This window comes from Lipophrys pholis (assembly GCF_963383615.2).
Source record: "Lipophrys pholis genome assembly, chromosome: 11".
In the NCBI taxonomy this organism is placed as follows: Eukaryota; Metazoa; Chordata; class Actinopteri; order Blenniiformes; family Blenniidae; genus Lipophrys; species Lipophrys pholis.
This window is the reverse complement of record NC_137631.1, coordinates 13,863,715-13,891,543: the sequence shown is the minus strand read 5'-3', so window position 1 is coordinate 13,891,543 and position 27,829 is coordinate 13,863,715. Positions and strand designations below refer to the sequence as shown.

The following is a 27,829-nucleotide window of genomic DNA, read 5'->3' as shown; positions in this document are numbered from 1 at the left end:
TGCGATTGAGAGACAACCACTCTACCAACTGAGCCACAGCTTTATTGTGGTTTAGCGGTTTGCCTGTGCAATAAAGATTACCTCTAGGTACTGTATGTTAGAATACATAGTAAAATGTATTGACCAGTGGTCTCCTAGGCTCTATAATGTAATGTCACATATGTACAAACCTGATTATATCATGTAACAAGTGGAAAGACGATTTCTTGGTGTCAATGAAAGTCCATTTTTAACGTCCATCCTTGTGTGACCATCCTCCAAAGCTTGACAGTTTGCAGCCCTCATTATCAAGCTCTGCAAAGGCCTGACAATGACCCACTGTGTGAGCTGTATTGCAGCGGGAATAGGTCTAAAATGTCTGGACAGCATAGTAGAGGACTAGGATTAAAAATAAACATTGCTGTACAGAGACCCACAGTCAGAGGTGACATTGGAGGGGCGTCTTGTAAAGACAAATAAAACACAAATTGAGAAAAGTAAAACTTTTAAGTCTTACCTACAGTATATACACATTTTGCGACATTGTCAAATATCCAGCAGATGGCAGCAGCATAAAGTTGAGCCAGAGAATATGTGTACATTTTAGTACAAGTTGATTTGATATGAAGAAAGGAAAAAATGCATGGTCTCTTAAATAGGAACAAGCAGGAAAAAACAACAACAACAAAAATTGTATCGTGTTGTGGAATTGTATTGGCCCCAAACCATCATGAGGAGAACCTTCTCATGAACATGTGCTAGTATGTCATAATTGAAAGTGATTTTCACAGAAAAACATGCTGATGGCTTGAAATTGCTGTGAACATTGTGTTCACAGTTTACTATGTTCTATATGTGTACAAGTAGGATCACATGTTAAGAACTCGATTATATTAGTTCCGATTTAGCGGTTGTCGTCACGTCTGAAAATGAATCATGGATCATATTGCACTCATACATATTCACTCGTCCCCTTTCTCTGCTTTATTTTTAAAAAATTTCTGCCTACAGTTTATATATCACATATACTATTTGTACACAAAGTATTACACATTTGCAGCATATGTGCAGTTCACTGATCATGAAGAATACACAGAGCAAAGGGGTATTCCCTCTGCGATGTGTCACGTCAGTGCATTTTCTCCGACTGCTCTTTTTTCAGCAGGGCTGCAGGCGAGTGTGGAAAACAAACAATGCCTCCACGGTTTGGATTTGTGCTTTTTGTGGCCGTCTGGAGATGTAGGGTCCAACACGATGCTGTGAGCTAGATGAGCTCTGGCCTTCAAAGTGACGGCAGGGGGTTTTGATGGTGGCTCCATGCCCCGTGAGAATATGGGTGCTTGTACGGCCCCTGGTGGTGGTGGTGTCAGCTGGGATTACGATCACATAAGTAGCCTGTCCCGAGCCCCTCTTTCATAGCGACACTGTCTCTTCCTGTGAGTTGATCATGCTGCTGCCCCGCCCCAAGGCCTTGTAGCCAAACACTGCTACTCCCAAACTTATTGCATGATGTATATTCGCATCTAAATATCACACTGGAAGTGGAAAGGCCTCATGGCTTCGGAATGGTATTTTTATGGAAATACTCTACTTTTAAGCTTATTTATTGCTTGTGCTACTGTCTCCATTTGATATATATATATATATATATATATATATATACAGTATATATGTTGTTCTCTTTGTGTCCTCCAGGTGTCAGCCCACTCAAAGTGCAAATGCCGGCTCTTTCCCCCACCATGGAGGAGGGAAACATAGTCAAATGGCTGGTAAAGGAAGGTAAATGAAAACATGATAACATATTGCTCCCACAGATAGGCTACAATACCACATTTTCACCCGGATGCCTTTTAACTAATCTGCTAAAGTACTTCTTGTTATGTCTTACCCACAGGAGCCAATGGCTCGGTTTACTTGTAATTTTCCTCCTTCTGGCGCCTTACTGCTCATTTACTGTCTGCATATATGCAGCCTCTGCATCTGCACATCAAAATTAACGCGTCACCAATTGGTGTTTTTTTTCCCCCCCGATCATCTATCAGCAGCAGCACTAATCATTATCTTAATGACATCCCTTTGGTATGTCAGGTAAAGGTCTGAGAAGTGAAGCACCTGAGGGTCTCTGGTGGCTAATTGTCTCAAGGTTCACAGCAGTCACTATTTGTCACTGCTTAGCAACTCTGCTCAGCCCCACGCCTGGGCTACATGCTCATTCATCAGGAGCCGCAGGCGGAATCCTGATTGGCTGTGCCGATGTGTTGCCATGTGCTCCTGTGACTTCAATGTGGATGTGTGCGCTGGTGAGAAAGGAGAGAAAGGACAAACAAATTCACAGTGGCAAGAAAAACATGTAGAGAATGAATTTACAGAACACCATGAGTTTGCTCTGACAGTAAAATGTGCAAAGCTTCTTATTTGTATTGGAGGAATACTTTTGTCTGAACACATTATTTGTGCAGTTAAATAGATTATTCTCATCCAAAGTTTTAGATTAGAGATTAAGGGAGTGGTGCATTTCTCTCAAATGATTACACTAACAGAGTGTCCCTTCTTTGTTTTCTCAGCCCCAAATTAAAGCAATCACGTAGTCAAGGGTATGCAATACACATAAACACAGCTGTATTTTTCGTATTTATTTGTTGTCATGTATATTGCATTTTGATATCGCTGACATATAAGAGCCTGCCTGGTGGGGTCATCTGTTTAATCTTTAATATTGTACATCACACCCAACCCCTGGGGTCACGCAGTGTTAAAGCCTCATATGAATCCAATCTCCTCCTCCACTCTTCCAGCATCACCTCTCTCTCTCTCACACTCTCTCTCTCACTCTCTCAGACCTCCCCCACCTATCCATAACTGCCTGTCCCTTAACCCACTATTTTATTTATTTTTACTTTTCACTTGGAACAAATCCTACAAACTCAATTGTTTCTATTTCCGTCTTACCACTGTCCTTGATTCCCCTCATCTGGGCTCCATGTCCGGCTGGTGTGCCTCTAAAAGGTTTTTCTGCCCCAAGAAATGTGACCCAATGTCAGGTCTGGATAACCCTTGACCCCTTTTCTCACATACCCTATTTTCTTTTTACATGTGAACACCTGGACATGTGCCACAAAGAGGATTAAATCATCATCTGCTTCATCTTTGCCGGCTCTGTTAAATCTATCGACCAAACATGCTGCAGGCCTGAACGTTATCAAGTATTTGTTATTGATTCCAAAGCTATTCATTGATAATTGTGTTGCTATTCTTGTTCTCTTTCCATTTCCAAAAAGGTATCAGTATCCGTGTAATTTAATGTATCTCTCATTTTAAGGACCTTTTGTAGTTGTTTTACGAGCTGTTGCATATGCAAGAGGATAAATGCCGATAAAAGAACTGAACCAGCAGCGTCTAATTGTTATCTTCCTAATCACATGATAATATATTCCTGGGCTTTTATGAAGTGGACTGCTGGAAACCTGCTGGGAGTCTCAGGATTGGAAAAGATCTTGCTTTCTATCAGAAGTGCCACATTTCCATATCTTGAAGTCTTTCCCATTAAAAATTGATAGGGCCCCTCATTTGGCATGTGAGCCAAAGCCAGGGCAGATATTTCTCCTGTACAGCCTTTTTGTCCTTTCAGTAGAGCTCTTTCATATTTATGGGTACTAATGTGTTCTAAGTCTCTGCATCGCCACTGGTGATTAGAATCCGTTTTTTTTTCTGAAGAAACTGACAATGGGAAGATTGTTTGGGAATTGAATGCCCAGAGAGGTGTAAAAGTTCTCAGAAGGGTTTTGTCTTTCCTCAGGTGAGCCTGTGGCAGCAGGCGATGCCCTCTGTGAGATTGAGACCGATAAGGCTGTGGTTACCATGGAATCCAATGAGGATGGCGTCGTGGCAAAGATATTGGTGAGAGAGCATCAACACACAAATCAAGAGGAGCACAATATAACTACATACGACAGTTTTACTTTGGTGTAATTGTATTGCAGTTTTCAGCTTAGTTATACTCTTTAGTCTGGTTCTATTTGCAGAGGAATATCATCCTGCTAACATTAGTGGGTCTTTAAGGGTTTCTTCATTACCCGTTCTAATTGGCTATGCTTGATAAATCAGCTTTCCCGATACAGTGACAGCAACACTTTGATGGGGTGCCTTCGCTGACAAATATTTCTGTTTTCCATCCCCTAGTGTGCTGTTTGTTGTTTGAATTTTTAATGTGCTGCCAACGACCAGGCGACGAGTTGTCTTTCATCAGTGCTCCACCACATGCTTGTCATCCTGAACAGGATGACAATTATCCATCTTGTTTAGCCTTTTCTTGCCCACTCTTGACCAATTACAGCATGTAAAGTGGGGTTAAACAGAGATTAATAGTCTGACTTTATGAGTTTACTTTATTGCTGCTCTTTTTTTTTTTTTAGAACTGCGCAATGCCTGTCAGGAGCTTCTGTATCTGTGAATGAATTAAAAACCACAAGAGCACAAACCTTTGCCTCACATCATAAAGAGGGAATCTTCTACCACACAGATACGCTGGGAGTAATATCAATGCAGGCTGTTGTGTAGTTTCTATGTCTTTCACTCCTTTTCCTTCACATTCTCTCACTCCCTTTATTTCTTGGCTACTGTTGAGGATGAGGTAGTTTCCATAGCAACCACCCAGGAATTGGGGGGTAGGGGCTTTCGCTGGCAAAGAAAGATGGTCTGCATTAGATAAGCCCCCTAGCTCTTTCTCTGTCCGTGTGTAACACAGAGTGTGTGTCTAGTTAATAGGAAAAACTGCAGACATTGGCAGTATTTCAGAGATTTGCACACATGGTGTGGCAGATGTGGCATCCCCTCTGTCAGAGTCTGAGTACATTAGCACTCTGGTGTAATTGTGGCTCTCCAAGCACCCAGTAGGTTTCTAATTTAGAGGCGACTATAATTACCTGCCTGTGGTCGAATGCCTGGACAGGTCGCACTGGACATGGGACTTGTGCCCCACAGGGGATATTTATAGGGGTCCAGTCCAGTTATGGCCCTTGACCAATTTCCAACCATGTCCTCTCGGGGTGAGAGAAGTGGGGATGGAGCCTGCTTATATTGCGTGTGGAGGTTAGGTGTTGGAGCGCAGGAAACATCAATACAGATCACAGCATCTCGTCATGCTCTTCCGGCATTACTTCACCCTGACCCGAGCGCTTCAATTTAAAAATATGCCCCATGTACAATCAATCACAGGCCATAAGAAATGACGCTTTTATAGGTACACAGATGCTCATGGCTCTTGTGTCCATGTATATGTAAACAAGAAATCTAATGAGCATGGAGTGAACCACACTGGTCTTGATATAAATCGGTCGGTATCAGACAGCAGTTGAAAGTGAATCAGTAGGGGTGATTGAGAGCATTAGCAAACGGCAGAAAAGATAAATGGAGACACAGAAATTTATGAAGTTGTCCAGCACATTCTGCAGCACTTACCTGTCAGTTTTCCACTTATCCCCTCCTGCTCTTTCCATCTCCACACACCGTCAGCCAAGCAATCTATTCAACGAACTAAACACCAGCTATGTGTCCTCTAAATCAATCTTCAGTACAAATCACTTTCTAACCTTGTGGGGAACATTGAGGTTGAAATTGCCAGGAGACCAGTGTCTTCTGTCTGCTCCAGAATTCCTCACCAAATTAGTTTTATATGACCTATATCGCCTTTAAGCTGTTGGCAAAGAGCTCCAGTGAATTAATTGTAGTGAGAAAATTGTTTGGTATTTAACAGATTTCAACAAACCATAAAAAAAAATAAAAAATGAAGCACTGGAGAGTAAAACACAAGATACAGAAATAAAATAAAGGAGAATAAACCCTCTCTAATGTGGTTGGTCAATGTTTTGAATGCAGTGCCTGTATATGGTTGCAAAGCCATCCAGAGTCCTGAGCTCCTTCTTCAGTTGTGTGTCTTTGTGATTTTATTTCTGAGAAATGACTTTGGGCAGGCAGGCAGACTGAGGATGTAGCTGTAATCTTGTTTGAGCAGTAGCTGCCGTGCCCCATTGATCACAGACAAACCTGACTCTCTAAACAAGCTTTTTTTCTTTTCTTGTGTATATCTTGTCTAAATCCATCTTCCTTTTACAAACAAGCATGTTCATACGCTGCAATATCAGGTTATTGCGATCTGAGCTCTCTGTGCTGTGGCTGTGCTTTCTGCACATGCAACTTTAAAAAAAACTGGCTGATTAAGCTGAAGTTCTCATTTTTTTTAAGAAATCTTAATCTCAAGTTTTACCGCTACAAGATAAAATGCCCGATAACTACTGCCAAGCTTAATCTTTTTGTAACAGAACGACATTTCCTCTCAGCGGGTGTGTTTTACTGTCGAACAACAGCTTGGTTACAAGAAGGTTAAACCTTGTGGATTGCAGACAGGCTCGAGAGAGCACTCTAAAGAACCTTGTGAGGTTTGTAAGAATTATTAACCCTTTAAAGGGCACTCAATTCCAAACTGTGATTAAAGGATAGTTCATGTTATGTTATTAAAATTGTAGTGGAAAAGTCATCTTTGTTGATGGAATGATGAGACAAGAGTGACACCACATGTTCTGAGATTGCACTGACTTTTCTTTCACAGTTCATCTGTGAATAGGCATGTAACGGCATTAATTATTAAATGTTTGACACTGTGACAGTAAAAATAAAAACAAAATGCTGCAAGCCTTTTATTTCCTGACAACAAGAGCTGTTTGGACAGAGGCCAATCCATCTTTGTGGAAAACTGCCTATTTTCAACAAGCCCAAACAAAAGTGTAAATATAGTTTACATTCCCTAGAGGCTTCTGTTTTCTCTATCCATCTGATGGCAGTGTTGAGCCCCACACCACTTATGTGTACTAGTCACCTGTTTATGTAGCGGTCCATACTGGGTATGGTTTGTACGATGTATTTGTACAAGGTTATGGATTTGAGGTGTTTTATCTGACAAAAAAATGTATCCTACTTAAAATGCTTCAAACTGTTTTGTTATCTCTAATTACCACAATTCTTTGTTTTTTTTAATATTTGTCAATATAGATGGTCTCCTGTCGCCTTAGAAAGGCCTGTATAGTTGCATTGATTCATTACTTCCTTCTGAGTGATGCTGTACAGATACTAAACATAAACAACATGACTTAGTCATCCCCTGAGAAAATGTAAAACGGTAAAATGAGATTTATTTAAAAAAATAATTGAAAAGTCCCATATTATACAGTTTTTTAACTATTTCACATAGTTGTCAAACGTCCAACAACATTGTCTTCAAAGTCCATTGTCCCAAACCCAGCCTTTGTCCTGAATTTCAGCCAGTCTAAAAGTTTGTTTAGTGAGCTCTACAGAGAACAGGCTGTTTCTATGTTTGTACCTTTAAATGCTCATGAGCTTTGTCCATGCCTACTCCATGTCTGTTTTCCGGTAGTGTTTGCGAGGAGGAAAAAATGGCACGCTCTTGTAATTTGAAAGGGCAGCGCTCATCGACCAGAGGGAGGGTCAAAGTGAGTATCCACTGCCAGAGGGAGTGGTCATTTCCCCAGTTGACGTCATGAAGGGAAAATCTCTGAATCGCGTGTATGAGCACACATTCACTAAATGGTGGAGCAAGCGAGGGAGTTGACAGACTTTCTTCACTTCTGGGGCTTCATACACAGGCTGTGGTTACACACAGTTTGTCGATACAGTAAACCTCAATTGTTCTTTCTTTTCACATTTTTTGTGTATTTTGACCAATATACAAACATATTTTAGATTGTACATAAACAGTTCTTTTTAGTGGATCTGCTTTACGTCACAGCTGTGGAGCTCTGGTATCATTGGGATGCAGATTTGATATTTACTAAACCGCCTGAGGAAAGTTCAGAAGTTGGCACGAACTGTGCTCTGCATGTCAGAGGTAGTAGGTGACTCATCATGATGTTTTTGTCACTGCGACCTTCTTCCTGGACAGTGTGATCTGCACTGAACTGAAGCAGCACAGAATAGGAGTACAGAATACATTGAAGTTCAGCTCTATTTCCTAGTGAGCGCAGGTGTTCATATACTCCGCTGTTCTTTCCAGTTTACTGGATGTGATTATTGGACTGCTGCTTTTGATTTTGTAAGGCTTCTGGAGGGAGGGTGTAGCCTGGAGGAGTATATTCACTACTGTGGTTTTACAGTTACCCCTTCAAAATTGTATCGCCTAATCGAGGAGTGTTTTCCTACTTGGTAAGTCACTTAGAATTGCAGATTATCCTCTTTGGACTGATCAGTGATGATGTGGGGTGGTTGAATACAACAGCACGGCTCGCTGCTCCCCCGCCTCTTCTCCTTCTCGCCGTATTGAGCTGCGGCTGTAAGAGGCGGCTCATGAAGGGGATAGGGGATACCTTTTGAAAAGTGATGAATTGCAGCCCAGCCCTCTGTTGTGCCAGGCCTTTCATTTAAACTGATCAATATGTGAGGAGCAACACCTCGTGGAGCTCGGGGAAGAGTAGCAGAAGCTTTTGCAGTAGATTTGGATTACTTCATAACAAGATAGTGAATCAATGGTTGACAAGTTTGAGCAGTATAATAAGACATCCCGCATACTCCGGGAACCTATTCCAGAGCTGTCAGATTTTTTGAGACAGTCAGAAAATGAAATGATCATGTCAATACGAATTTTGTCGCTGTTTGTTTAATCACGACAAGTTATTTACTCAACCGCAATGTCACTTTTCTTAGATCTGTTTTTGTTCAGGGCTGCAAAATTCTACTTCGAGAGTTCTTCACCTTAAACTTCAGCGATCTCAGTTGCAATTATGCAATAATTAAACCAGTTTTGCAAACGTTTCTCTGCACAATGAGAATGCTTCTCTCATCCTCTCCACAGATGGAGGAGGGCAGTCGCAACGTGCGCCTTGGAACTTTGATTGCCCTCATGGTGGAGGAAGGGCAGGACTGGAAGCAGGTTGAGATCCCTGCTCCAGATGCTGCACCTCCAGCTGCAGCTCCACCTGTGACACATTCAGCCGCTGCCCCTGCTGCTCCCTCTCCGCCGCCCCCACCTCAACCAGCCACATCAGGACCGTGAGTGCCCTAATTTTTATGGCTTGGATTGGAGCCATCAAGTCTATGTGTTAACCTTAGAAAATGTGTGAGATTCTGCTTCTGCTTACATTGTATATTTGTTGACAAAGCAAAGTAGCTGCCACCCAAAAACTATTTGTTATGCAAGCATCTTATGCCGAGGTAATTCAAATTTGCATTTTGGCAACATCAACTTCATCATGGCAAAGATGGAAGGTGGGAAGATATTAAACTTTTACTGTATTTTTTTTTTATCTCATATTATCGTCAACATGTCTTAAGTTTTGTACTTGTTTACTATTGTCGTTTGGTGAATGTATTCCAATTTAAGAATGGCTCAACTCAAGCTATAAAGAAGGTACATTTTGCACTTATACAGTGGTAATATGTAAAAATAAGGAATAAGCACCAGTTATTGATTCCTGTGGACATTTGCATTTAGCGTTGAAGGACTGGGTTACAAAGGTGTGTGAAACACTGTGTTATGTCACATTGATAGGACCTAAACCACCTCAAAGCAAATTGAATCAGGTCACTTGAACTCGGTCATATGTCTTTGAAGACATGTCATCCTTTATCCTAGTCTCTTCATCAGTTCATGCTGGTCTCTTGACTTGGCTGGCTCATCTAACTAGATTTTGGAAAGTTCAGGTATATAAAGTCTTTTTTTTTTTTTTGTCTTTCAACCATGGTGTCATATGCTAATGAACTAGTGCATCTGTATTGATGCTTTCTATAAAGGCCATACACACATATGGTGTGTTCGCTTATACTCTGTCGGGTTTTAATGACCTTCAGTGTGATTGTAGGAGTCACATGAGGTCACATGGGGTTTAAAGCAGGTCCCTTGTGGTTGACCATGGCCGTTTGAAGCTAACTTATTTAATTTGTTTGACAGAGATTAAGTACAAAGTTCTCAATGGGGTTGAGACTGTGGTGTCAAACGTCCTCCTTTGTTGAGAGGGGTTTCCACTTCCATTCCACTTTCCGCTCGTTTACCCTTCTCACAATCCATCTGCTCTCTATTGCTGTCTTAAAGGAGCGTGACTGTTCCTCAATAAATAAAGACAGCTACGTCCACACCTGAGGAGTTGGCCTTTCTGTGTTGGGCCGTATGTTTGCTCAGTGATTTCTTGTGGAACATCTTCCAAGATATATGACCAGTTGGCCTGTTTCAATTGGTTTGAGATGCCTCCTACATGGACAACTGTGAATATGCATAAGCCTAAACCACACAACTTCCATGCCACCACAGAGTGTAGTCCGCTGTCATGTTAAACTCTTCATAGTCTTAAGGCTGAGGAAAACTCACTTTGAAATAGAAGCTTTTGTGATCTTTCCGAAGCACAGGGGCAGCGCTACTTAACAGTACAGTACGTAACAGTTCCTTTTATTGTGATATTCACGTGTCCATTTATTAGGTATATCTATCTGTTTTTTAATCATCAATAGTAAGATTTAACCTTTCAGTTCTGTTTTAAACGGCGACATCTCTTTCTTGTTCAGGTTACGTCTGAGTCCAGCAGCCAGGCACATTTTGGACACCCATGGCATTGATCCCAAATTGGCCACACCCACTGGACCGAGAGGACTCATTACTAAGGAGTGAGTAGTATGACGTGATGTGTGATAGATGAAATATTAATTCATAGGATTTAAAACACATGTTTTTAAAGCTCGAACTATCACTTCTTGATTCACCATTCAAATGAAAGTAACAGATCAAGAATCAATAAGAAAGGAATTTTCCCATTTTCTCTGATTTAAAGAGGAGAAAAAAAAGACTTTCCTTCTGATCTAATCCCGATTTGATGTTGTTTTGGTCCACCACAGACTGACAGACCGACAGACTGACAGATTGACAGATTGACAGACTGACAGACTGACGGTGTGACACGGTGTGATGTCATAAGTGAAAAAATAGGTGGTTACATTCCAAATGTTTCTGAATCCTGTCAAGTGGCCGATTCACACCACAGAAAGCTGTCAACACACATGCATGGACACACACACACACACACGCACACACACACACACACACACACACACACACACACACACACACACACACACACACACACACACACACACACACACACACACACACACACACACTGGTTGTAATGACTACCTGCCATCAGTGGGGACCTGATTGAATGCTCTTGTTACTCCACCGAACACCCTGCTGGGAAATCTCATTAAGAAACTTCTGTCACCATAGCAACCCAGTATCCAGGACACACTGGTGGCCATAGGAACATAGGCTGTGTGCTTTCAGGATAGCGTTAGACAGTAAGAGAAATACTCATGAAGTTTTTAAAATCTAGCACTGTACAAAAAGCGACTGCGAAGGGATTCCTGTTCTGGCTTTAGGGGACTCCTCACATCACTGATCATCATGTAGGTGTTGAAAATCACCTCTCCTAATCAGGCTCATTGAAATTTACTGCTACATGCATCCCTCATATACCCACTGATTCACCAGTTTATTGCAAAAGGAAATGGCAAGTTTAAAAACAGTTTATGAAAGTGCCCTGACTGTCACAGTTATGGAGGATGCAGTTTACATGTTCAGCATTTCTTTCTCTTTAGAATAAACCTGCTCATAATCATCTAGGTTCATCAATTTTAGCGTTTTGTGTGGCTCATTGGGGCCAATGCGCTTTTCTAGTTTCGATGTTGAAATTGTTTAATTAACATTGCCGTTTTAATTATATTCCCACAATTTGGCAGGTCTGCTCGGATACTGTCACTTAAACCCACTGTTGGACTCCAGATTTGCATGAATGGTTTGCCAGCTAATTCACTTGCTGACACTTGGGCTGGCTAATTAACTCAGTCTTCAGAAAGAAATGGCTTATGCTGCGGAAAGAAAAGTGGGGAGGAAGAAATAAATGAAGTCTGCTTGCAAGAAGACTTCCATGAACTGGAAATTGTGCTGGTCAGAAAATATCTGTGATACAGAGGTTTATTTTCAAGAGATTTTGTAATTCAGGATTTAAAGTTGGCGTTTCTTGGTTTATTAATATCAAGATTTTGTGGGAAAACAGAATAAACCGTTTATCTTCTGGGTTACCAATAAGAGTAATTACTAAATTATGACGTCATTTGCTTGGCCACAAAGCTGACTGGTGGGATTGTGACTTAATTGAATTTTCAATTGTTTTAGTTTATTCCTTGTGGCTCGACTATTTTTGATATTTCGACTTTTGTGTTGTTTATTTTAATTTCACTGACTGAAATCTCAAAAACTAAATTAGTAATCTACCCAATCAGACAATTGCATATGCTTCATGAAAATATTTTCTTTTGCTTGTGACAAATAGTTTCACGCAGGCTTTGGAACTTCATTAGGGGGCATAACAGGCCCACTTTATCTTGCTGTGTCCTAGAGCACATCAGATTAGCCTGAAACCATTGGAAGGAACGCCTCCCATCCTCTGTTCAGTAAGGCCCCCCCTCTATATCGGGCATGAATAACAGGTCACGTAACATGGAGATGAGATCATCACATGTTACATAATCAAAATGGGGCATGAGTGTATTTCTGCGTATCCTGTCCATAGTGTTAATGACCAATTTCAAATAGATATTAAATATTTAAGCCACAGTTGGCTTATTCCTTATAGAGGTGTAAGGTTTTAGGACAATGGTCTGTTTAAATCATATTACAATGGTGGTAAAACCCTGTTATTCATATGAAGAAAAGAGTTTCTTGTCCATTGAGTGTATGTAACTTAATTATGTTATTGATTATAGATATACGACAGTATGTTCATTATAAGCCATTATTTTTTAAAGATTACACCAAAACTATTATGTTCAAAACAATAAACAGCAACATAATATGAAACTGTAAGAAAGAGATGGGTTTAAGATGGTTTCATTCAGAATAGCAATGCATTTATTTCTCCCTTCATGCTGTCTGGGGATCAATCATGTACAGCATTCTCAACTTAATGCCCATTTAATTGAAATACATAAAAATCCTCCTTTAAGACCTTACCACGTCATATGGCGATCGCATCAGCTTGTAAACAAGTATGATTATATTGACTATGCGTTACACAGTATACTGTTGTTTCTTCTCCTGTATTGTAGAAGTGATATGAAAGTCAGCCTATATTTTCTGCCTTTATATTGTCGTCATTTGTTTCAAAATCAGACGGCTCATTCAGTTTGGTTTGGCTTTGTTCTGTTTGCAGAATTAGCTTGCTATTGAAAGCTCTTCTGCATTCCTAATGCAGACTCTTCACTCAATATTAGTGATGAGCATCCAAACTATTTAATCATCTTGATGTGTCTTTATGTCTTTTCATATTGCCTCTAAACTTAGAATCGTTCATGCACTGTGTTGTCTTTTGCCTCGTTGAGCCATTAAAGTATTTTCCTTCTACTGGACTGTCCTAGATGGCAGTAGAAGACAAAATATTCCTGTGAACAGTTGGGTCTTCTTCTCCGTTAGTGTGCATGGGTGTTGCCCAGTTCCCTTTTTAATATTCCAGTCACCTCGTGCCAGTCTTTCACAAGCTCCTTTGCCTTGCCCGTCAGCGAGGTTGTAAATGTTTGGTGTGAAAACCACATGGCTGACAGATGCACAAAAGCGATCTGTGGTGTCATCTTCAAGTGCTCCCGGTTGGTTGATGTTCCTTCATATCTTTGTCACAACAGAAACCTTTTTTTTTCTTTTACATTTCTGTTTGCGTTTGCATTTTGGCTTCAGACTCGATGTTGCTCTGCAATCAATAACCGCTCATCGTATTCCTCTGAGGTTAGCTGGGGAATTTCCAGGTTGCCCCAGTTCCTCTGCAAACAAATACACGTATCAGTGAGAGAAAAGGAGGAACTTGTGTGCTGGAGGGAATAAAAAAAAAGGGGGGGAAAAAAAAGAAAAAACACAGCTCACAGAGGGACAAGGAGAACATAGCTGTAAGGCCCAGACGGTTTCTGGCAGCATGATAAGGTCAGTGGCAGCTGGTCCAGACAAAAGCTCGGCTGCGTGTGGGTAGGTGGACCCCAGTGCACTGAACCGGAATGAGAGAGCTGCGAGCAGGCACACCTGATACCTGTCCCTCCCAGCGCTTCTGCTGCCAAGACCAAATTTAACGGGGGAAGAAAAAGAAAAAGAAAAAAATATCCAGAGCGGACTATTTAGTACACCGTCAATCTTTATCGTTCTCTTTTCCCCCATCTGTGAAGAGCAGAGCGGTCTGCACTTCCAACTCCTCTCATCACTTTCCCCACATCCCTTTTGAAAATGTAGCCAATTACAGAGACATTTTCCCCAGCATGTCCAGCAAGACGGTCTTTAAGAAGGAGGGTCGTTTCAAGTCTGCAGCTGCACGCAGGTTATCAGAAACACTCGTTTGTCTGATTGTCGAGGTAGGAATAGATGTCCACGGCTCACAATGCCACTATGAAGTATAATTAAGCCACGGTTTTGAATAAGCACGTCCCTTGCTGCAGCTGACACCTGATCCCGCCTGCCCTGTTTTGTTTGCAGCTTACCATACGATTCTCATGACACCCATCCACCCGCAGATAACCGAAAGTTACCTTTCTCCCTGCCTGCTGACGCAAACAAAAAAAGCCAGTAAAACTAGCAGAGAAGTACTTGTGAGTCCTGTGGGAGCATCTGGGAGAATAATACATTTTTTTCTGCTGTCTTTCGACATGAAATTGTCGTGTCACGGTTAAAAGTTTAATTTGTGTTGGTCGAAGCAGAATAAAGAAATATAGAAAACTTTGTGTCTTGCTGTTGTGTTTGTAGTTAAAATCAGGCCGTCTTTCTGTAAATAAAGAAAACAGCAATGAAAAGAATACGTCTGCTGGAGGCATGAATTAGTTTGCCTTTTTAACTGGCTCCTGCTGGGAATGATCCATTTCACAAGTGCAGTTCAACAAAGATGAACCCAAATATAACTGGCTCAACAAGTACTGTGCGGAATGTTTCAGAAAGCTGGGATTTTCTATTCCTCATGTAAATACTTGATCATGAGACAACATTGTTGTTGAGTCAGTCCGTCACTCAGTTTCTTGTTGACATATGTGAGTGTGTACCACTAATAATGGTTCAGAAGTACCAGAACCTTTTCAGAATTGCAATTCATTTGTTTGTGATTGTTTGCTCTTTATTAAAATGCTCTACAACTATACGCCTTTATTTGTTGTCACTCTGAACAGAGACGCGTTGAATCTTCTGAAGCAGTCTCCTGCTCCAGAAGCAACGCCGGCTTCGGTTGCCCCGGCTGCCCCGAGTCCTGCTCCTACCCCAGCGGCTGCCCCTCCACCCCCAGGCAGCAGACCCAACATACCTCCTCTCTCTATTCCAGGGAAACCAGGAACACCAGTGAGCACTCGCACTTCTTTACGTCCCGCTTTCTCTCACACACCCAGCATTTTGTGTGTTTCGTCACGGATTTCCTCACACGATCTTTCAGCTTGTGAATTGTATCATTCTCATCTCATTGGACGGGTGTGTCAGTCAGAAAGCTGATCAACTTTTTTTTTATTTTTTTTATTGTCAAAACAGGGAAACGCCACAAACGGCATGTTTATGTTTTTTTTTAAGATTTGAACAGATTTCTATTTAATCATCAATGGGATGCTCTTCATATCTTTAACTAGTCTGTGTAACAAGCTCGTTGTCAGTCTTTTTTTTCACGGTTGACTCTTCTTGTCTGTGAACAACTGGGACATGTCTCACCATTACACTTGTCTTTCCTTGATGCCTCTCTCATAACGCCTTTCCCCCGCTCTCTCATTCAGTCGTTCATCTCCTTCTGTCCCTTGTAGGGAACCTTCACAGAACTGCCCGCCTCAAATGTACGCCGCGTGATCGCTCAGAGACTAACCCAGTCAAAGACCACCATCCCGCATGCGTACGCCTCCATTGACTGCGACATGGCTGCTGTCATGCAGCTCCGCAAGAACCTGGCCAAAGGTAAAAAAAAAAAAAGAAAATACAAGGCATGGAGGGAGTGTGCAAACATGAGCACAATTCTCTTCATGCACATGTGAGCGTCATGTCCTTCAGTGAATGTTTGACAGGAAGATGTAAAGGACACATTTTCCATGAAGATGCAGATTTCAGGGTTTTCACATGACTGCTCGTGCATTTAAAAAAAAAAAAAAGAAAATACATGTGCTCTGTAATGATAGTCATGTTCATCTGATCAAAATCAGCCGACACGTCTCCATCCCATGGCTCTTGTCTTCCATCACAGTGAGGCAGATGTTGGTGTTTAATACTTTGCAAATGTTTTGGGCACTTAATCTTATCCATCAAATTTTACCATCAGATGCTTGGAGCAGATGGTCTAGCCCCCACAGATTCCCTCTTCTCAACATCATAGTGTCAGTTTGAGATTACATGAAGAATCGGAATCAGCTGAGATTTAAGAGCCGTGGCAAGTTCCCCGTCTGAAACAAGATACCTGCTCGTATGAGGGATCCTTGTCTTTTCTTTTTCTCTACTGAGTATTATCTTTGAAGGCATTTAATGTTTTTCTGTCAGTATTGTTTTTATAACTGCTACTTAAAAGCGGGAGTTTTTTGGTGGGAGTTCACACTTCCTATAAGTTATAAATTGAGTTTAAATGACATGTTAACAGCTAAAGTCGGACCTATAGGTTCCACAAGGCGGAATCTCACCATGATATATGAGATGTACGTAGCTTGTCTTGTGTATTTATCAGCCACATCTCAAATGTATCCTTCTACTTTCATAATGTAGAAGGCTGTCTTGGCTTGAAATTGCGCACTCTAATCTAAAAACAAAGAAGCGAGAAGTTATTTTTTTTAATTTTAACGAGACTGAAGGGTTTTGTTTGCTAGAAAAAACATTTCTCTCTGCTTCAAAATGCTTCAGAAAATGATTCTTTGGTGCATTCAGTCTGTTGTTGAGCACTGTGTGAGGCTACTGTATCAAAAGGAAATTGTTCAGACCATTCACAGTGGTAATAACACAGGAGATTGAGTGAAACTAATGGAATATGAGAAAGAAGTAGGAATAGTTTCTCTACATTTTGGCAAAATGTTTTGTCATGATTAGATTCATTTTTTTTTCCCCCACTTTCCTATTAAAATACTTCCTTGTACTTTCTTGGTACTTTAAAAACATTTACTTGAACACAATATCACAGAAATGATCTGTATTTATTGCCTTCCTCAAACAAACAGTAAATCTCCCCCAGTCCGGACTCTCTGCCGGGGGAAACGGGGCGGCCATTCCAGACCTATTAGAGAGGTTGTGTGTGTTCGGAGGGATTCTCTCTCCGGTTGTTTTTGTGGACTCTCATTGTTCAGGGGCAGTGCGATTTCACGGTTAGCTCATTAATCATCCCGCTCACGGCATTCATAACTGTCTGGTACTGCACTAGTGGACTTTAGTTAAAGTTGGCAGTGATGCTAGTTGAAGCCCGCCTCGCCTCACTCGTATCACTGGAATAAATGCCAGTAACTGTGCCTCACTGAGGGTGGCCGGATCTGCTCACCTCCATACACGCTAACAATACACAAGATTATCGCCCCACTTGTATAGCACGTACACTTCAACATCAGGACCCACCTGTCCAGTGTTGTGCCGGCTCCCCTCTTGTAACCAAAAGAGACCAAACTAAATACAGAGAGCTGATGAAGAGCCGGATGTCAACGGCAGCCTGCAAAAAACATCCTCGGAGAACTTTTACTTTTTCCTAAAAAGTATTTGATGCAGCACATCCCATTAACATCATGGGCAGTGTTGGCTCACCCTATTTCACAACTTATCTATACTATTCCTATTAACATAAACCCTGTTGGTATGGCAAGATTATTGGATAAAGTCATATAGAAGATGGATGGATGTAGTCTATTTTCTTTTTCTTTTTTCTTTTCTTTCTTTTTTTTTGGGGGGGGGGGGCTTAATTGCTTCCACCGCAGTTTACTAGAATGATACATTTAACTTAAAAATATGTACAACCTTATTTTGGAGGATCATTGAATCACACCAGAGCCAGACCTGTCCACACAATCTAAACTCACTAGACCTCTGATGCGGTGCTGTGATTTCATCTCATCTATTAAATCCTACTAGTTGCAAGATTGTGCCTGAATGGACGGGGGTTTATTTTGCCCTGTGCATTGCACAGACGCTGGAGTGAATTAATGATCAGGGAATTAAGAAGTCCAGTCAGCACCATAAAGTCATTGGTTGGTTTGTCCCATCATTGTACCAGATATATTGGCCTGTTAAAAGAGGCTTGTGCTATTGACTTCACCTGTTACTGGTTATAGTGTTATACCATCAGTCCATTAGTAGCGCTCATTATTAGTAAGGATTTACACAATGTTTCTTATACAGGATATGTGCAGTATAGGAGTTTGGGGATTTCGAATGGCTGGTATTCGTTACCCCATATATCTTTTGACTGTTATTGAATAAGGAACACTTTTTTTCCTTTCGTGTGGTTATTCAAATATGTCTTTGCATAATCGTGAAGTAAGAGGCGCAACATACTCATGTGGATTCCTGTTTTGTTTTTCTTTACCTTTTCAGAACAGATTAAAGTGTCTGTTAATGATTTCATCATCAAAGCAGCTGCTGTTACACTTAAAGTAAGTATTGTTCCACGACCTTAAGGCTTATTGCACATTGTAAGTATTTGTAGTGTGTGCGTGTGTGCGTGCGTGTGTGCGTGCGTGTGTTAATTTTTCTGTCAAACCATCTGCAGTAATATAATTTATAGAATTTTTGATTTGCCTGCAGGTGTCGGATTCAAGATGTATTTTTTATTATGCCGTACCGTCATAGATTTCATACCGACAGTGATGTCCTTGAGCTGCAAGGCAGTAAGAAAAATAAAAATAAATGATGGATGCTCGTCTCAAAATGTGTTTAAAACATTTTCCATCCCGGTCATTGCTGTGGAGAAAGATACTGTACTGCTGTTCACTGTATAGTATACTGTGTGGAAGGTGTTTAGGGTTAGAAATTCATGGTGTCCTCTGGTAATTTAGTTATTCCAGACAAGAATGTGTCACAACTGCATCTGATAGGAACATTATTTCCTATTACATAATAAATTTCACCCATGTGAAAGAATTGTTTGCTACAGTGAATATTTCTCTGCCGTGAACGTTTGCATGTAATTAACATCACTGGTGCTTGACATCGTGCACGCACAGACAATACGCATGAAACGCTGATAATTGAAGACTCAACCAAGAAACCTGGCTGTTTGGTACACGTGGTTCTGTAAATTTGAGGAATGTGGAACACACTTGTGCATTTCCACTTAATGTGAGTACAAAATACCAAGCCACTGAAATGCTCTCATAGAGCCCAGATGCCATGTGTTTCAGAAATACTTCTTTTTGGTTGCATTTTAACACAAAGATAAGACCTTCACTGACTCACTCCTAGCCTCAGTGGCCGGGTGGCCTCTGTACTTTTCCGAGGTCGATCCAAGGACATCAGAGAGTCCATTCAATGTCTATATATCTTTCTTTTGTGTTTTTAAAAGCCCCGGCAATGCAGCATAGATCTTCTGTGAAAAAGTTATCTTGTCAAATGTTGTTAATGTGTTTTCCTGATCAGGTATCAATATCTTTACATATTTCAATAAATATTTTCACTTCCAATCCAATTTAACATTTTAAACCTAATACTTGTTTCCTACACTTGCTGCAAAGTGACATTTTCTTGATTGTGTCACACATTAATATGTTTAACGTTTGTTCTGTGCCTTTTATACATGTAGTTGTTATTTCATTGTATTTTTCCTTTGATTTGTTTTTTTTCCCCCAAGGAAATGCCAGAAGTGAATGTAACTTGGTCTGGTGAGGGACCCCAAGCGCTCGATTCAATCCATATCTCCATTGCTGTGGCAACTGACAAAGGGCTCATTACACCCATCATCAAAGATGCTGCAAACAAGGGAGTGCAGGAGATCTCCTCTAACGCTAAGGTAAAGATCACAGCAAAAAGAGGAGATAAAGCCCCCCCCCCAAAAAGTGATAAAGGACTATGTGTATAGACTAAACCATCGAGTGAGAGTCTCCTTAAGCCTTCTTCAAGGACAATTTTCTTTGGATTTACTCGCTGGTTAGTAGGTTGTATCTTAAATCTGTGAGGGTGTTCAGTGTATCATTATCGGTGGAGACACTGTGTTTTCTGGTCATTTGCACATGGGAGTAAATATAGCAATTGGGACCTGACTGCAGCCACGCAGCATAAGGAAAACAAACACAGTGCATCTGTAGAGGTGTGCATGCCATTTAGATGAATATTATTTTATTTAAAGTGCTTTTTTTCCGATTACGCGTCGAGGTATCTCGAGTATAAATTAACAGTTGTCGATGGCTGTAGCTTTAGGATCATTTGCTGGTTGGATTGCTGGTTTGATCTTTCACTGCCCACAGATGGAGTACACGGCAACAATGTTGAAATCTTTCTCCTGCTGATAGTCAACAGCTGAGGTCAACTGTCTAAACACATGAATATGTTCATTCAATCTCATTCATAAGAGACACATTAAATAGATGCATTTTTAAGTTATGGTGATGAGAAGCATAATGGTTTACAGACATAGATACACAATGGAAATGCCTGTTTAACATAAAGCAGGTGCATCAAATCAGCATTATCTTTCATTATTAGCGACAGAAATGGCTGCAGAAACAGTAGCTGGAGTAGCTGTCATAGTGTTTGCAGTGACAGTGGCTGAAGACAGAATGTACAAACACTGGCGACAGCACCAATTTAAAAGTGTGCAGGAATGAGAGGCTGTGCAGTGGTTTCTGTGTGAAATACGCCCAGTTTGTCAGTGGGCATCGGTGAGAGCTGTTGATGGTTGGGATGAGAGGAAGTGGATGGGTGTATAATGAGGTTTTCAGCATGGTATTACTCCGATTCTAGCATTTATGACGAATCCGCAATGGTTTAAATTCATGTGATCAGTAGTTGTCGTATATGTAATTGCGTCCGTGTTGACTGTCTGGACAGACATGTCAGGACAAACCGCTTCAGTACTGAATGTTGCAACTGGTAACGACATTAAGTGCTTCACTGCGAAGGGAGGCGATAAGTTCCTCCCACAAGTAATTGAAAAGGTTAATGGTTGCGGCTGCATTTTCATACAGTTCAGCACATCATTCCAAATTTGCAATTCGTTTCATCAACCCACTGCCTTTTCGCTGCTTTTCTTACTCATGGTGAAGTCAAAGCAAAGTACTTATTTCATTTCATGCATCAGCTCGACATACGGTGTTCTGTGTAGTAGAATGTTGCATCCAATCTCTATAATTCCCCATATCATGAACATCAAATACGCAAATTGTATGTCTGGCCAGATCATGAAATGAGCGGTTTCACAGATTTGGGGCGTAACATGTATAGAAAATATTAAGACATTCAGTGCACATTCAATCACGCGTAATAAGACGGCACGCGATAAATTGAGTTCAGTTGTAGAGCATGTTTTCACCTCCTCTAGTCATTCATGCACAAACTCCTCAGCGGCAAAGTGGTTCAAAGTCTTCTCAAGGACACTTAAACAGGAGCTGGTGACAGAACCACAGACGACACTGTTAAACCACCTGACCCACAACTCGACATATACATTCAATTCTTTAGAAAAATTCCCATGCGTCCCAGAAGATTTACTAACTCCATCTCGCGCTGGACTTGCAGGGACCTTGTAGGTTAGGGGTGTCCAACATAAGGCCCGTGTGTCAAAATCCGGCTCGCATAAGGCGCCAATCCGGATCAAGCAAAGTGTAAACGTTTCAAAGAAAACATTGATTTGCTTTTAAAACAAATTTCTAAAGAGTATCTGACACGAAACAACACTGAGACCCTAAAGCCACGCTGTCAGGGTGAGTTTGTGAGAGATATTCTGGCACTGTTTCACCAATTCAGCCCATTCAAGATGAAATTAGGCAGAATGTGACCTCTGAACTAAACTGTGCAAAACACCACGATCTAAGGCTTTGGTTCCCACCCTTTTGGTTCATGGAGTCCTCCAAGAATGTCTGTGAACCTTCTCTCTGGTCTCACGAGCAGATCTACCCATCACACCAACCCACACAAGCAGTTTGCCAGATCTGGTACAGGTAGTGGAAAGAGTCTGATTGTGGGTTTTTTCTGACATATGCAGATGTGATTTTGATCACAGTGCAGGTTAGAGTGTTTTACATTCAAACTGGCACATTTGGCACCCTGAATGTGCAAAAAAAAAAAAGACACTCAGCCAAACTAACTCTGCAAAGACAGCCATGTTCCGTGACACCTGAGGGTTAAGAAGCTGTGGAGCCAGCACGGTTTGGGTAGTTAAAGGGAAAACGCTGCGTTTTCCAAACTTGAACAACACGCCGGGTCCAGAAGCGATTTGATTGACGCAACATAATACTAAATAAAATAATGATAATAAATCACTACATTTATTTCAGCTGCGCGTCTGCTGCGTCATCCCTCAGTCTTTGGTTTGGTCTTTATGGAGAGGAATACAGCTAAGTTGGAGGAGAGATCAGGTGGTTGGACTCAACCCCACTTGAGGACGTTCCACCTCCTCACCCTGAAAAGCTTTTCAGTGGCTTTGGCACACATTTGCAGTCGTTGTCCTGCTGAATATTAAAATGCCATCCAAATGAAATCGCATAGTAGTGGACAAATCGTAGTTCACAGGACGCCCCTGTTCGTTTATCCTCCGGCTCTCATCAGCGGTGATACCAATAGAGACAAGTGTGCCGTTTCTTTTGACCGTTTTGCACAAGCTATTAAAAGCAAAACCAAAACACTTCCTGTTTGGTGAAGTAATTCTAATGACAAAACAACCGTTAGAGTTTTTCTTTTTTTTGGGGGGGGGGGGGTGGGCTGCTATTTCCTCTTTTCATTTAAAAAGAAAAAGGAAAAACAACAACCGAGCATGTGGTTGTGCAGAGAGCTGAAGTTCCTCTGGCTCTTTATCTGCAGATTTCTCCCACTGTGGATCCCTTTTGTGCCGAATAACAAAGGACTTTGTCGTCTCTGCACTTGAATATTGTCAAGACAAATAACACAATATCTGATTGTCTTTATGAATCCGTGTCACACTTATATCATTCACATGCACTTGCAGATACAAGAATGTCTCTCATGCATGAGAAGTAACTCACGGTCCTACCTCCATTCACATTAGTGACGCTAATGCTTCAAGGTAAATCTACATTTAGCCGGCATTTATTGGTCTCAAATTAAAATGACTGGGAGCTCGCTCCTGGCTCTTTGTGAGTCGGAGTGGAGTACCGAGTGCGCTTATCTGAAATGTGCCCACTCCAGGGTGGACTTTGTCCGCGCTGGCCCTGTATTAACCTTTAACTACATCTCCATAAAAGTACAGTTCATTTTGCATGAAGCAGTGATGGACATTTAGCTCGTTCAGGCTTTGCCACAGTGAGAGTCAGAAAAAGCCTTGCAGGAGCTGGAGAATATTGTAGAACCTCTCCACTCAGTGGATTTCTTTTAAGGCCGCGCTCGTATTGGCCCTCCAGAATCATTCTCATCAAAACCTTAGTGGGCAAAGTGCAGACACCAGAAATACCACCATGATCACATTTCCTCGGTGCCAGTCCGACAGTTGCATTGTGGTTTCCCCCAAGCCTGTCGGCCTCATTCATGCTGTAGAAGGACAAGCATTCACACCACCTGCCTGCAGTCATTTGTTCACTTTGCTGCCAGATGTCTGATCTTGTCTTCTGGGTGTTGTCAATTCCCGTCCTTCATCTGTAGCAATGCACAGTCTGATCGCTTCCATTTATGTCAGCGCTTGTTATTGGATGTTAATCCTTTTTTCGCGAAAATTCTATTTGATAATTATTCCCTGGAGCTTTCGACCATAAGCTTTAATTGGTATAAAACTGACATAGCAGCTTTTCATTTTGAAATGAAATGTGTCAAAAGTTTTTCTCAAATAGAATTATTTATGTTACTGGTTAGTGGTTGCTGCTTTGCAGGGTCCTTTAGGGGTGAAGTTTACCTGTTCTCCCTGTGTGCGCATCGTTTTTCTGTGGATGTTTTTAGTTTACCTCAATACACATTTACAATGACGACCTGACCAGGAGGCAGCAAGGAGGCAGAAAGAAAAATATAGTGGCTCTGATTTGCAACTCTTGAGTTCAATCAGCAGGTTTAGAAGTTGGATGGGTGAAATGTAAATGTTGTCATCATTTAAAGCAAAAAATCCTCTGTGTTTCTATTCTAACCATTTGCACTCCTCAGGTCAGACAAACGTGTTGAGAAATATTTGCTTTCCATTGAGAGCAATTGTAAGGGGGACCATCGGCTCTTTTATAATAGATTACATCTGTGCATGCATGGTGTACCATTGAATCGCGTGAAGAGTCTGCTCTCGTGTTTTGACAGGCTCTGGCCCAAAAGGCTCGAGATGGGAAACTTCTGCCAGAAGAGTACCAGGGAGGCTCTTTCAGGTAAAGAGAAGACTCTTATGTAAATGTGTGGAGTGATATCTTTAGTCTTTGGACTAACCCGAACCATGTAGAATCGTTTTTTTCTTTGTAATTCTAATTCTGTCCCACCATTTGATCTCACCCAATAATGCGGGAGTTGTCATAAATTTTCACTATTAATATTTCAATCCGGTTTCGCAGAAAGGAAATATATTATGCATGTTCTACATTTTATGTGAGCCTGAACCGAGCGTGGTCATTTGGAGACAAAGCTCATCAATTGCAGAAAAGTGGAAGTGAGGCTTTTTTAACTCGTTAGAATTAATGGTGTCATTTAGACATAAATGGGGTTTCTGTGTCAGGCAGGAGAGATGAATTTCTAGGGAGATGCAGCTCTTTTGTCCCTCTGAGGATACATGTGTACATGCTTCCTCTATTCGGGTTTTTTTTTTTTTTTTACTCCCTCATCCCCCTGAGCAAAGAGTCTCATTAAGGCAAACATCAAAGTGCCCTCAGGTCAGTCTTACTTACCATATACAACATTTAAAAGTAAGCTGTGTTCCCTCCATGTTCACTGTCGATAAAATCAAATATTCATACAAACCCTCAGATTTTTATTTTTATTTTTTTTTCTTGTTGTAATTTGATAATGTCCTCTTTTGGCAGAGTGGAATCTGTCATAGAACCAGTGTTATATCCACTTAGTTCATCTGTATGCAGTATCCTCATTTGTGGCAGATTAATAATGCATTATGTCCTCGTATCAACCCTTCCTCATGTGTGCGTTTTCTTTTCTTTTTATCCCCCCCCCCCCCGATGGCAGTATATCAAACCTGGGCATGTTTGGAATCAGTGGCTTCAGCGCCGTCATCAACCCTCCTCAGGCGTGCATCCTGGCCGTCGGGACCTCCAGGGCTGAGCTGAAAATGTGCGAGGATGAGCAGACCCTGCGCACTCAGCAGCTGATGACAGTCACACTGTCCAGTGACGGGCGGCTAGTGGATGACGAATTGGCCTCGCGGTTCCTCGATAAATTCCGTGCCAACCTGGAACGGCCACAACGCATGGCCCTAGCCTAGAAGTCGTGGGCAGATAGATCGATGACAGTGATTGAAGACATGACAAAGCTTGGATTGTGCTTTTAAGAGCTCTTCAATAGACGCCAAATGTGCACAAAGTAGTGTTGTGTATATAGTGTAAAATTCAGCTTCTGGCAGATAAACATCAGGCTTTGTCATGAAGGTGCTCAAGCTTCCAGAATAATAAAAAGTTCTGGCAGTGGTGCCAAATGTCGCCCAACCCAGACGTTCTGCAGCAAACTGTGCCCCATATATTTTAAAATGTGTAGTCGGTCTACCATGTTAGTGTTCTGTACATATATTTAAGAAGGGCTTATTCTGGTTCCAGCTCTATTTGCATTGTATCGACTCTTGTGTGACTAATAATAAACATGCAAATGGGACTGTAAAGCCCTCCCTTTCTGTACATTTGTCAAAGATATTTATTACTGACCGATGCGATTTCCAACCAGGGTAAACCCAAATAAACCATTTCCCAGTTGTTCAAATTTCCAGAATCTAGTTCAGTAACAATTGTTTGTTCATGTAATTGTGTTGTAACACAGTTGGACGACATGTTCGGGTCCATGTGTGCACGGGTTACGTTAAGCTTTGGGTCTTTGTCAATGGCAATAAAAGACACTGTTCAACCTTCGGGTGCGTGCGCGCGTGTGTGTGTGTGCCTCATTAAAACCTGTTTTCATCTACAGCTCACAGGGAAATCACGTCATTATGTGCACCTCTGAGTGTGTGTGTGTTTAATTGGAATCTAAAGGGATTACATAACTATTCCATACAAGCTAATTAATATAATTTGCCGGGCTGAGTGGACAGGTCAGACTGAGCTGGCAGATGTTTGTCTTTGCTGTAAGCATTGGCTGAACAAATGTTTCCACACCAGTCAGGCAGAGCTTAACCCAGATATGAGAAAGTGCGGTCTGACAAGTCTTCGAGTTAGTGGATGAATCCACACACACACGTGAAAGGTTGAGATTACAGATTTTCACACTACATATATCTGAAGGGCAGCTTCTCAAATGAACGTATGGGAGTGGATACAGTAATGCATTTTGACAGTTAAAAAAAAAAAAAAGATCCTGCTCTTGAAGCACTTTATTATGGAATTCATGGCTATCTTTCCATGCGCTGCACATAATTTAAAAGATGGGTTTTCTCCGTTGAAATTCAGAATATAAATGACCTGAGGTGAGTTGTGGATTCTGCAGGTAGCATTGGAGCAGAGCTACAAAACAGCATTCATTTTTAATGTGGTTTTATCCATGGTGGTAGAGGGGAAAATACCGATATTAATTCTGAACAACCATATTTTCCCTGCTTTCCTGCATTTTCTACAGCTTTCTACGCTTAACCACTTTGCCACAACTGTGAAGCAAGGACATTTTGTTCTGTGATTGCTGTGGATTCACATTTAGATATAGGATTGACGGGGAGAGATAGACACAGGGAAGTGCACTTAGGTTCCAGGGGGGCTTGTTGTGGAGGTGGGACAGGCAATTGGCATGGCCCAGCTGTTTTCTACAGTATCTCTACTGTTCAACGTGGCATTTGCAAACACACGGTGCTGGTTGCCAAGGTAATCGAAGGCTCATTCAAAAAAGAAGGAGAGGACGAGAGCTGTGTTTTCTCACGTCTCAGCTCGATTCACAGTTGATGTCCACGTCCATTTAACAATTTGTACGACGTGCTACTCGTTCCCATTTTTGGGGAGTTGACTTTCTTTCAAAATGTTCTGAGCTACAATCATCCCATGAACAAATTAGAAGTGATATTCCATCATCTGACATGATGTTCATGCCGCCTAAGTCAAGCTGATCCTATTCTTCATCTTCCGTTATCGCCTCCTCATTGAATATAAATGTGTCATTGCCATGTGAGACGCGCACATAATCCAGCCGCTGCGACCGTGAGCATTTATATCTGTGCACAACTTCCCCATCTGCTGAGAAGAGATAAAGTGCCTTCACTGTTCAACCCGAGATCAGGTCTAATGCAGAAAGTGACACCACTGCATGAAAAGGTGAAATGTATGAGCTGCCTGCAAAACACACCAAAAGAAAAATCCACTTGATAAACTAACAAGTGTGCTCAGAGGTCTGCATATACAGCCTGTGTAGGTGTGGGTCAATTTTGTCCTACCGGACCATAGATTGCAGATGTGCAGTGGCAGAGTGGCAGGAGCTAACGATAAACGATAAAAGAAATGTTGTTTTTCTATTGTCTGCGTAGAGCATTATGATGGTGAAAAACCTTTGTTAGGCCGGTGTTGTCAGTTGTTTGTTAATAGCAGCCTG

The 27,829-nt window shown here is 41.4% G+C and overlaps 1 protein-coding gene across 1 annotated transcript in view; it reads left to right on the top strand.

Annotated features, from left to right (window-relative positions):
* Window positions 1-26,230, top strand: part of pdhx (pyruvate dehydrogenase complex component X) — a 28,473-nt gene extending 2,243 nt beyond the window's left edge. The window contains exons 2-11 of the mRNA XM_080475261.1: window positions 1,675-1,758; window positions 3,776-3,876; window positions 8,837-9,033; window positions 10,540-10,638; window positions 15,217-15,382; window positions 15,829-15,976; window positions 18,572-18,630; window positions 19,824-19,982; window positions 24,416-24,480; window positions 25,283-26,230. Of these exons, the coding sequence (XP_080331387.1) occupies window positions 1,675-1,758; window positions 3,776-3,876; window positions 8,837-9,033; window positions 10,540-10,638; window positions 15,217-15,382; window positions 15,829-15,976; window positions 18,572-18,630; window positions 19,824-19,982; window positions 24,416-24,480; window positions 25,283-25,538 (1,334 nt within the window). The 3' untranslated portion in view covers window positions 25,539-26,230. The remainder of the gene's footprint in view (window positions 1-1,674; window positions 1,759-3,775; window positions 3,877-8,836; window positions 9,034-10,539; window positions 10,639-15,216; window positions 15,383-15,828; window positions 15,977-18,571; window positions 18,631-19,823; window positions 19,983-24,415; window positions 24,481-25,282) is intronic.
* Window positions 26,231-27,829: the final 1,599 nt, after the last annotated feature.